Source organism: Chiloscyllium plagiosum, chromosome 2 (assembly GCF_004010195.1).
Source record: "Chiloscyllium plagiosum isolate BGI_BamShark_2017 chromosome 2, ASM401019v2, whole genome shotgun sequence".
Classification (NCBI taxonomy): domain Eukaryota; kingdom Metazoa; phylum Chordata; class Chondrichthyes; order Orectolobiformes; family Hemiscylliidae; genus Chiloscyllium; species Chiloscyllium plagiosum.
Genome location: NC_057711.1, coordinates 114206993 through 114219265, shown reverse-complemented (window position 1 = coordinate 114219265; position 12273 = coordinate 114206993). Strand labels below are relative to the sequence as shown.

The 12273-nt window shown below is 38.5% G+C and overlaps 1 protein-coding gene across 1 annotated transcript in view; it reads left to right on the top strand.

Annotated features, from left to right (window-relative positions):
• The window catches only part of LOC122563011 (dnaJ homolog subfamily A member 1-like), a 15204-nt gene extending 2931 nt beyond the window's left edge, over positions 1-12273 (top strand). Inside the window, exons 2-9 of the mRNA XM_043716315.1 lie at positions 3642-3789; positions 4621-4801; positions 7371-7475; positions 8847-9074; positions 9758-9872; positions 9986-10101; positions 10661-10761; positions 11859-12273. Of these exons, the coding sequence (XP_043572250.1) occupies positions 3658-3789; positions 4621-4801; positions 7371-7475; positions 8847-9074; positions 9758-9872; positions 9986-10101; positions 10661-10761; positions 11859-12077 (1197 nt within the window). The 5' untranslated portion in view covers positions 3642-3657 and the 3' untranslated portion in view covers positions 12078-12273. The remainder of the gene's footprint in view (positions 1-3641; positions 3790-4620; positions 4802-7370; positions 7476-8846; positions 9075-9757; positions 9873-9985; positions 10102-10660; positions 10762-11858) is intronic.

The window sequence follows — 12273 nt, the reverse complement described above, 5'->3', positions numbered from 1 at the left end:
GTGGTATGTGTTTGGAATGAGCTGTCAGAGGATGTGGTGGAGGCTGGTACAATTGCAACATGAAGAGGCATTTGGATGGTTATATGAATAGGAAGGGTTTGGAGGGATATGGGCCGGGTGCTGGCAGGTGGGACTAGATTGGGTTGGGATATCTGGTCAGCATGGACGGGTTGGACTGAAGGGTCTGTTTCCATGCTGTACATCTCTATGACTCTAATTCCTTTACCTACCTTGACTATATGTCTTTTGTACTCTGTTTCCTGTAAGTACTCCATTCCTCCATCCCCACCCCAACCCTGATCGTTATTTTCAGGTTCTGCATTCAAGTGACCATAAATTGCCATTTCCACCGGAAACGCAATCCGTATTCTGCAGGGACCATTCCCCCAGGCCATCCTGGACAACTCCAAGTAATACCTTCTCCCTCCTCAGTATCCAAGGCTTCAGGCACTTTTTTTTAGGCAACGCTGTGATTTGCCTGCATCTCAATCTAATGTAGGAGAAGGTGAGGACTGCAGATGCTGGAGATCAGAGTCAACAGTGTGATGCTGGAAAAGCGCAGCAGGTCAAGCAGCATCTGAGGAACAGGAGAATCAATGTTTCGATCAAGAGCCCATCTTCAGGAATGCAGTGCTCATTCCGATGGAGGACTCTTGCCTGAAATGTCGGTTGCTCTAATTACAACTAGATAGGAGTGAAATTCAATCCCACTCTGCTGATTTGATTGACAGGCAGCAGAGGATTCTATGGTCAACCAGTCAAAGGCCAAAGATTGAGCACAAAAGCCTCGGAGTAGTTTACTTTGTAATCTGTGCCTTTCATTAGAGCTATTTTGGTACAATGGCAAGGGTAAAAATCTTGTGGCAGGATTCAGGCATGCTCTCATACATTCAGGTTGCTCTCTGACCTGCTGTGCTTTTCCAGCACCACACTCTCGACTCTCAATTTGATATACCATATTTGTGCAGGGCAGACTCCAATTCATTAAGGAGGCAAAATGCAGAACAGGTGACTCCTATGTGCAACACCTATGTCTTTTCTGTAAAACTGAGCCTGAGCTTCCAGCTATCTGCCACGTCAGCATACCACTCTTCCCATGCCAATTGTTTGTCTCGAGCCTACTGCTCCAGTGAGGCTCAATACAAGTTGGAAGAACAACACCTCATCTGCTTGGGGACCTTTAGCGTTCAGAATTCAACACTGTATTTAATTATTTTAGAGCACAACCAACACCTTCCATGTCTCTGAATCACTCCCTAACACCCCAGGTCCTGTCATGAAGTTGTTTTCTTTGTATGCCAACCCATTTTTGGCCATTCATAGTCCCCAATATCACCAATCAACTTCTTCCCTGGCTTGCTATCAATAATCCCTTTCTCTTTGTATCCTTTTATATATACTTGTATCTCTTTCTCCAAGCTCCCTATCCACCTAAACCCACTCCACACCCCACCCTGACCATAGACATCATAAATACCGCTTTGTACTAGCTGCTGTTAGTGCTGAAGAAAGATCCCTGAACTCTGTTAACTCTTCTTTTGTCTTCACGTATGCTGCCAAACATGCTGATTCTGATCAGTTAGCCTGTTTTTTCTTTCAGTCAGCTGAACTAAAATATAAACCCTTCTATTTGCCAGCATGTCAGTATCATATTTGGTCAGACACTTTGGCCAAAGAAAAGTTCTTAAGGGAGATGTGGGCATACTGAATCAGTCTTTGTATTCAAACCTAATTAGTAAAGACATAATTACAATTCAAATTGATACATTCAATTAACTGGAAAGAGGAAATTCCCTACCTGAAAGGACAATTAAAGTAGATTCAGAAATAGTTTGTAATTGGGATTTGGGTATACAATTGAAAATAGTTAGTTTGCAGAATTTTGGTGGAAACGCAAGAGCCATTACAAGCAATTGATGAATATTGTCGTCTTAGGAAAATGGGAATGAGAATAGGTCATTCACATCTTTGAATCTGTTCCACTATTCAATTAATGTCATCTCACTCAGTTGCATAACTTTTAATTCCCTTGTCTGCTGTATGATTGAGAGGTTGAGTTGGCTTTGCATCTTTCTTTACCATATGTTAGGTTTTGTTAGCAGAAATTGTTTTTCCCTCTTTGACAGTTAGAAGAGTTGGAACTTCAAAGAGGAGTCTGTGGGATATGTGGGGCATGCCTCTCTGAATGTCAAATATTCAGTTTCTCACTCCAGAAACACAAATGTACCAATATAACAACAGTGTGATTTTTGAATAGATACTATAGCATTTCCTGTAATCGGTGTTATCAGTTGAAGGAAGCTCTACATGTCCTCTCTACATAGTGGGTAGCAGTTGTATTGTCAGATACTACAGTTCTAGTTTGTAAAGAGTCTGAATTGTGTTTTAGCTTGATTATATACCTGGCATTACCCCTTTTTCAAATTAGCAGTCACTACTACTTTCCTCAAAAGCTCTTGACTCCATTACAAGCACCTCTTCAACTCAAGTTGTGCCTTCCAATCTCTGATTTCCATGCCTGAATCCTGCCACAAGATTTTTACCCTTGCCATTGTACCAAAATAGCTCTAATGAAAGGCACAGATTACAAAGTAAACTACTCCGAGGCTTTTGTGCTCAATCTTTGGCCTTTGACTGGTTGACCATAGAATCCTCTGCTGCCTGTCAATCAAATCAGCAGAGTGGGATTGAATTTCACTCCTATCTAGTTGTAATTAGATTCAGGTTTGGTGTTTCTCTATCCCCCAAGAACCCTTCCTTTGCCCCTCCTATATATCCAAAAATATTGTTGGTTTCCACATATACTTTGACTCAACCTCGCACCATCATTCCACTCTCTTGATTTCTGTATTGTCTGATTTCCAATACTGGAGAAGCAGAAATTTCTGGCTAAATATTGGGAACACTGAAGTCATTGCCTTGTTCAATCTGCTTCCTAGCCAATAACTAAATTCTTGCTGACTTCTAAGGCAGAACCACTGCAAATTTATTAGTGGGTCTCCAGATGAGCTTCCAAACACCTCCATGCCCCCACATTCCCATCTAATTCCAAATCTTTAACATTACCTGACTCTACCATGTCTCAGTGCTTTTGTTGAACCCCTCATTTATATCTGTTACTTCTAAACTTTTTCTAGTGTTCTTCTAACTGGCTTCTTGCATTGTTGCTTCCGTAAACTTGAAGTCTCCTAAAACTGTGCTGTCCCTGTCCTACATTTCACCGAGTTGCTGCTACCAACCTGGCTTAAACTGGCTTCAAGCTAATCCCTCAAATTTTTAAATTCTCATCCTTGTTGCACTTCTGTTTCTGTAATTTCCCCTCAGTCCACTGAGAACACTATACCACTCCAATTCTGGCCTCTTGAGCAAACACCTAGTTGTAATTGCTCCACAATTAATATCTGTGCTTTTGTCTGCTGTGAACCTGTGATCTAGGAATTTCGTCACTATATCTGTTTCTCTTAATCCTTGTAACATCGCTATTTAAAATGATCTTTCTTGACTAAGTTTTTTTTGTCCTGTAAAATGTTTGTGGTTAGTGTCCCATTTTGTATGTCTTGTTTGTCCTGAAGTAGCTCAGGGTATGCATCAATTGCAAAGTTATTTTCTATTTTTGTCTCAAAAAAAACTTTTGTTTTCAGACTGCTACTGTGAAAAATGGTGAAGGAGACTGTATTTTATGATGTTTTGGGGGTTAAGCCCAATGCAAGTGGTGAAGAACTCAAAAAGGCCTATAGGAAACTAGCTCTGAAATACCATCCTGACAAGAATCCAAATGAAGGTGAAAAGGTAGGTGTATTTATCCAAAACTGTTTGATACAAATCATTAGCAACAACAAAGTGTTGAGGGCTATTTATATTTATCTGGGATTAGTAACATTAATCTTAATTTAATTTACATTGTCATTATGAAAATTGCAAACTATTGTTGCTGTGGATTCACTCAGTAGATCTGTTTAGCCCCCACCTATTTCTGTTTCAGGAATGTACCTCTGGCAGCAGCTGTCATCAAGGCAGCCATCTAAACAAATGAATGATTTATTTGCAAAATTTGAATATCAAATTTTCCAACAGATTTTTTTGAGTAATTGTAGAATTGCACTGCTTTGAATATTACTTGTCACATTTGAATAAGCTACTGTGCTGAGTCGAAGATTATCTTAAAATTGTCATGAAGGTGTAATCAAATGTTCTAGTCCCACGGGAGTAATGTATGTATTTGTTCAGTGGTCGTGTTGATTATATTGGGTTTCATTTAAATTGAAATATTGCTCACTAGTGGTTTGACAATGATGGAGGTGGAATTGGTTGGTGAACCTGTGATTCTTTTGTGGTGACTGACCTATGAAGAGAAATTGCTGTGCATAAATCTAAACAATTTTCAGATACCTGATAAGTAAAGCTAATTTATTTAACAGATCTCTCTAACAAACGTTTGGCTCAAATGTGGATTTGAAATTATTGTAAAGACAGTCCATCATATTAACTATTTCAAATGGGCTATCTGTTATCTAATATCTGAAATGTTATTAACTTATTGGGTCATTCAGTTTTAGTACTGAGTATCTGTAGTTAAACCAATATGGCCTTGTAGGATAACTGGTTTTCTTTTGTGACAAGTTCAAACAGATTTCTCAAGCTTATGAAGTGCTGTCTGATCCCAAGAAACGAGAACTCTATGACCGAGGTGGCGAGCAAGCTATTAAGGAGGGTGGAGGCGGTAGTGGTGGATTTGGTTCGCCTATGGACATCTTCGATATGTTTTTTGGTGGTGGAGGCAGAATGCACAGAGAAAGGAGAGGTAGAGATTCTGTTTCTGATTCGTGAAGACTCCTTTTTTTTTAATTTTTTTTTAAAAAAGTTCAGTATGTGGGAGCAAAATTAGACATTTGACAGCCCCTATCACTTAGTGGGTGCATTAATGTGATGTGTAGTAAGACAATGGATAAGTAATTGACCTGTTTCAAATAGAAAATCTCACTTGTTGATGGTTTAACAAATTATCAAGTTCTGGATACAACTGTTCAACTGATCATACTGACAAGATCAGAATAGCTAATTGAACTTGCTTGAAGATCCAATTTCACCTAAGGTCAATAGAGCCTGAAAGCTTTTTCTTAATGGGATGTAATTAGCATTCTGTCTGTGTGTATTGGGGTAAGGTAGTGATGGCAGGAGGAATAAGAATATAACTGGGCAAACATTTTCCACATGGATCATAGTATGGATAAATATGAACTTTTGTTTTTAACAGGAAGACTAGGAAAGCAGTGTACCATTTAAATTGAAACTTGCTGGTACAGAGTTTTCAGTGTCCTAGTACATGAATTATATTATCAAGTGCAGCAAGTATTGAAGAAACTAAATACTGTTGTGCATGGAAGAGTAATGGAATAAGTGAATGCAATTCCTGTTGAAACTTCAATTTTTTTTTCCAAAACCTACAAAAAAAAATTGATAGGGTTCACTGGATTAAACTAGTCAGGCCTGAGTGACGTTGGAAAAGACAAAGGAGTCAACAACTCATGAGTACTACAAATGGTGGTAGAATTGGGAATAGCCAATGGGCAGTCTATCATTTCAGACTTCCAGTTACACAAGTCTGATTCCTCATTCCTGATGAAGGGCTCCTGCCCGAAACGTTGATTCTGCTGCCCCTCGGATGCTGCATGACCTGTTATGCTTTTCCAGCACCACGCACTCTCGACACTTTATCATTTCATTCCAGTCTCTGAAAGCAGTAATCAGTGGTTTTTTGTGGGATGATGGAGAATTCAAATGATCAATGTCAGTTAGATTTGCAGATGATAACCCACATTTTGTGCTTCCTAGAAGTGCTTTGAGAGCTATTAGCAATGGATATGACAGCAGCAGGATATTAGTGACCATAGGCCCCTCAAACTTTGCCAATCTTGAAGATAACTAAAACAGATTCAAATATTTAGCAACTATGATATCTAGAGATGGAAGATGCAACAAAGAATAAGGATACACGATAAAGACATTTACTTTACAAATCTAGCCAAACTTATTTGTTCTTAATGGGAGTATAATCTGCATTTTTTTTGGGGGGGGGGAGGGGGGGGGAAGAGGAGGTTGATAAAGATCTTGATTTGGATTGTTTTGAATGAATGAGAGACTCCAACCTTATCGTAGGTAGTGACCAACTTGGTATATATCTTTTGAATTGTGGGTTGGAGGAGAATGGAAAGACAAAAATGTGAAAATACAATACTATGGAGAGTGAATAAACAAATTTGTTGAATGTAGTTAGGTTGAAGAAGGGGAGGAAAAGAGACTATACTTGGAAGGAAAGTTTCAGGGAAGGCAAGAGAAATATTTGTTGGACAGCTTAAATTGATAGAAGTTATCAGCGCATAAAAGGAATGGCACAGGATAGAGAAGAATGGAAACTGTCAATGACCTGCCTTAAGGGAAAGGACGTGATTATGAAATAAAAGATGTATCTAACCTCTAAATATTTACAACATCCTGTATCAATCTGAACCTTTACAGTAAAAGTTGGATTTTAACTACTAGACCTTTGCCTAGCTGAGAGAACTGACTTTTTACACAATTTCCAATTAAGTATATCTAGGGAAAGCATCTAGTCAGTGTTTGGAGATAGTATTTTTTTTTTGTGAACTGTTTTAATGTTTGGAGAGTAATCAATTTTGAGTGCCTTTTAACTACATTGAAAACTTTTGCCATGTCACTGCCATACACTTGTATTTTCTCCAGTTGGGAAGTTTGCAATGTTAGTTTGAAATAGCAGTATTGGAAGTAATTTTAACGCACCAATCTTGATGTATTCTTACTCAGCATTAGCAGAATCCTATTAGTCTCTGACTTCTGTCCAGATGCGCGCTCATGGCATCGGCAGCAATGCTTTGAAAAGTCTGATCTCTAATTAACTTAATGGAGAAAGCAAAATGCAATGATTTTTCAGTCAATTCCTTGGCTAGAGAAAGTGATTATGTAATAAAGATAAAGTTGCATATTCCCAGAGGACGATTAGGCTGCTCTCATTAAAAAGATGACTGGGATTAACCTGAGTCACCATGTCTCCAGCAAAGGGTGAGGTTGAGAAGGTGGGATCTTCATAATGACCTCATGATATGGGAATTGAACCCACTGTTGGCATGATTGCATTGAAAATCAGCTGTCTACCTCATTGAGCTAAGCAGCCATGTAGTAAACTAAGGCAGTATTGAAACTGGATATTTATTTTGTGGGGTCTTGGTAACTTGTGCAGTTAAGGTGTTTTTCTAGGCTTTTCCTAGCAATTTTAATATGAATTATATCATGGGAATACCGTCTTTCCAGTTGATTTGATGACAGATGAAATTTCTTTTTTTAATAATCTCCAGGAAAAAATGTGGTTCATCAGCTTTCTGTATCATTGGAGGACATGTACAATGGTGCAACTAGGAAACTAGCACTGCAGAAGAATGTAATATGTGAGAAATGTGAAGGTATGCAATTTTGTTAAAATGATGGCTATGATTGGAACTTATTTTCATCAAATAGGTTACTGTAGATGTATTGAGAAATGATTCAATCTCCACATGCCTTTTTCAAATTATCGCACCATATTTTCATCACATGGTCTGCATAGATTTAGGCGAGTTGGAATACTCCTACTGACTGCTTCATCTTTATATTTCACCTTGTTGGCTTTCATATTCGATGATTCATTCTGTATCGGGTGTGATGTCACCATCGAACATAATACCTTTTAGAATTTTAAAGGAACCATTTCCTCCACAACACTTTAGTACATTCCTCAATTGCTTTCTCCCTTTCCAGTGCAAGTGCATTTCCTTCCCACCCTTCAGTGCTTCAAACAGTCCATCAGGTGAAACACCAACTTTTTGTACTTTCAATTTGGTTTACTGTTTTCTCCTCAATTATTCTGCTTTACATCGGAGATAGCAAGCACAGATAGCCGACTGTTTTGCAAGAAACCCCCCTTCAGTGTGCAAGAATAGCCTTAACAGGCACTTGTGATTATTCTCTCTACTTTCATTCTGACTTCTGTGTACTTGGTCTCTGACACTGTTCCAGTTGAGCTTTACGGAACAACGCTATCTCTTTAATTTGGGTACTTAATGACCTTCAGGACTTGACATGTCAGCTTAAAATCGTAACCTGTCTTTTTTTTTGTCCAGGTGCCAAGTGTTGTGATTCTTTTTTTTTAAACACTTTTTCAATTCCTCCAGATTTACTTTTATTGCTTTATCACATGCCTATAGCTTTGTTTATTTCTTTGTCTGCTGGCTGTCACCCTAATAAAGAGCTTCTTTCTTCTGTCTTGTTCTCTTTTCTACCCCTTCCTCAGTGCTTCCATATTTGCTTAAAATCTTAACTTTTTAATCCAGTTCTAGTATGTTGTGTCAGATGTCAAGCTCCACAATATTTTGGTTTTATAGCTTATTTTGCTTGAAATCTCTCCACTGCTAATATTGCAAAATTTCTATCACTGCAACTTAGTCCATTATCTTATTGCCACAAGTCTCCACAACCCTTTTGTCTTTCCATTAACCTCTGGAGGGTGGGGCTGAGGTTGGGAAATACTGTGTTCTCCCCCAACCATGGTATTGATGGAGCTCTACCCTGAGGATTCAATACAGGCAATCTTGATAGCAATGTAAGCTGTGTGTAAGTTATTCTGACAATTGGCCTGATATGACCGATTGCAGTATCTACCTTATTGTCACAGGAATTATATATATTAATTCTATATCCTTTCAATGATGAAATATGTGCACTAGTGGTATTTTGATTTGATAAGCTGTAGCTATTTCCCCATCTCTCTTTTTCTTTTCTATCCTCTTCCATAATAGGTCGTGGTGGTAAGAAAGGGTCTGTAGAGTGTTGTCCTGTCTGTCGTGGATCAGGCATGCAAGTAAGAATTCACCAAATTGGACCAGGCATGGTTCAGCAAATTCAGTCTGTGTGCCAAGAATGTCATGGCCAAGGAGAGCGCATCAGTCCGAAGGATAGATGTAAAAACTGTAGTGGAAGAAAAATTGTTGTGGAAAAGAAGATCCTGGAAGTTCACATTGATAAAGGTATGATAATACAGTTGTAAATGGTAGGTTTGAAACAGGGAGAGAGACTTTTCCTTCCTGTCAGCAGTTCTAGCTGACATCATCATGCAGAGCGGAAATTCAATTCAAAGTTTAATGTGATGACCTGTACAGAGGCTGGGAAGAGTTTTTCTCATCTATTTTGGTACCTTGTGCAGTACTTTGTAAGTTTTAAACTATGCAATATGTCAAAGATTTTGCAATAATAATCTGATCCATTTCTTTTCAGTACTCCGAAGCTACCTGGATGTGAATTATAATTGTATTTGACATGCTTTCGTTAAATTGCCTAAATAACTTGTTTTGCTGGAAAGCTCTTGCTAAGTCTGCTCTTGATTGATCCACATGTTGGGGATGGACCAGTTGGACTAATTTATTTTATTGTTCAAGAGCTGTATGAATATCTGAGCAACATTATGTTCAGTCTTCTGTTCATTGTCATGATCTGATGCCTTAGTAGGCTTAAAAATAGAATTTAAAGTGTACTGGCTTAATTTGCCTCCTGCCCCCTCAAATGTGTGTATCCCTATGAAGCTCTGCACTTTTAATCCTTTTGCAGCTTTCACATATTATGCAACTGGTTTTCAAGGTGTTTTTTTTTTTAAATGAAATGTTTTTGGAGAGATTCCAGTCTAACACCATTGCTTTCTTGTTGTGAAATAAAGGAATGAAGGATGGCCAGAAGCTAACATTCCATGGAGAAGGTGACCAGGAACCTGGTTTGGAACCTGGAGATATCATCATTGTTCTAGATCAAAAAGACCACAGTGTCTTCACGAGGTAATGTCTTTTTGAAGATAATAGCTGATCTCCTCATTGAGGGTAGCACATAAGCTAGTTTTATCAGTGATTTCTTGTCACATGTCTGATTTTAGTTTTTTGTTTTGCTTTAGGCAAGGTGAAGACCTTGTTATGCACATGGAACTGGAGCTGGTGGAGGCTCTGTGTGGCTTCCATCGTCCGATCACAACTTTGGATAAAAGAACAATAATCATTACATCACACCCTGGTAAGTAGGTTATTGGATAAAGATAGGACTGTCTGGTAGTACACATAACTACCATGTGTGCCTTTTTTCTGCTAACTAATATACAGTTTTCATTAGTATTGTCCGAGTGATGGAGCAGAAAATGGTGAACTTAATTGTTGTAAGAAAAACTGTTTTGAGGTAGAATAAAAGGAATTCTACTTTCACTAGCTGAAATGGGAAATGTTCCATTACATTAATTACCTGAAAAGGGTGGCACGGTGGCTCAGTGGTTAGCACTGTAGCCTCACAGCGCCAGGGACCCGGGTTCGATTCCAGCCTCTAGCAACTATCTGTGCAGAGTTTGCACATTCTCCCTGTGTCTGCATGGTTTTCCTCCCACAGTCCAAAGATGTGCAGGTTAGGTAGACTGGCTGTGTTAAATTGCCCATAGTGTTAGGTGCATTAGTCAGAGGAATGGGCTTGGTTGGGTTACTCTTTGGAGGGTAGGTGTGGACTTGGCCCTGGGCCAAAGAGCCTGTTTCCACACTGTAGGGAATCTAATCTTTTCCTAAATGATGATTCTTTGTATTTGTGACAGGTCACATTGTTAAACATGGAGATATCAAGTGTGTGCTGAATGAGGGTATACCAATTTATCGCAGGCCATATGAAAAAGGTCGTCTTATCATCCAATTCAAGGTATATAATATGTCTTATGTGCTGCTCAGTAACTTTCTCAAACTTTTGCTGAGTGTTTTAGATTTCAACGTTTACATTTGCACTTTAAATGCAGAAGTCTTACCAGCAGATTAGTCCTGTGGACTAAACCCAGTGTTGTGAAACTTCTAATATTGTCCACCCCAGTCCAACACTGACATCTTCACATCAGAACTTAAATGCACACAGAAGCATTTGGGGTGAATACTGGTTTTTACTGTTCCTAAATTGTACATAAAGTTGAGTGCAGGTGTGCATTAAATGTCAATCATTATTTCAAAAGGCCTTTTTTTTAATGTATCCTAAGAACTAATTTACAAATTTTTTTGTCAGCACATGTAGTTCCATTTTAGTGAGATCAGGTGTTTGTCTATTAAAGCTGCATATAACTTTTTTATTTTTTGAGAGTTGGAATATAAGCCTGTGATTTCGTATTGTTAGGATCACATAATATGAAATCACCCTAAAAAATCTCTGTAGCTGAAACCAGAATTGACCCCCATCAGTTTGCCTATACATTTGTGCAGTCTGGTCCATGTATAAAATTCCTGAAAATCAAAACCATTTGCTCTTGAATCTATGAAGCAAAATTGAAATGGAGTCTTATCCTCTCTGACCGGTTTCAGAGCTTCCTTTTAAATTTGTGATGCCAGTTTTTAGAATTAATAGGGCAAAGTTAATTTTTTATTGTGGGAATTGTGTGATCAAAGAGGTGGTACTAGGGATTTGATTACTGCTTTGAAATTGTTTTGGATCCCCCCTAAACAGAAATGTGGGATATGGTATTACTTGGAACAATGGCAACATTTGTGCCACAATAACAAATCAAGATTTTGAGTCATTAGTGCAACTGTTAAGCCTCTGTATGCTACAAGTATTGGGAATCTTGAAGCTTTAGGAACTACCCTAGCCTGAGCCAAAATTATCTTTCAAGCAACACCAAAAATAGATTCATTGTATTGGTGTAAATCTCTTATTCACTGCAGCTGTGGCATAGGCCTGTCTCAACAAAATTGACAGCTAACTTCTCATTTATATGCAACACAGATATGCTCTTAACACAATCATTTGCATTTTAGGTGAACTTTCCTCCAAATGGCTCCATCCAAACAGATAAACTAGCTCTTCTAGAAAAGTTACTCCCTGCACGGCATGAGGTTGATATCACTGATGATATGGAACAAGTAGACTTGGTCGATTTTGATCCACAGCAGTCGAGGCAACGCTACAATGGTGAAGCATATCATGATGATGAGGATGATCACCCTAGAACTGGAGTTCAGTGTCAGACCTCATAAAAACAAACCTTCTGTCTGACTTCAAATTGTGTTTTGTTTGTTAAAGACTTAAGACTGCAACCTCAATCATTGTACACGCTTAACATCCATGGTTGCATTTGCTGTTATTGGATGATGATGCTTTTGTGTAATGTTCATTGGTGTATTCTACAAACTTGTATTTAAATAAAACTATGCTCTTTGGGGGCTAATTTCA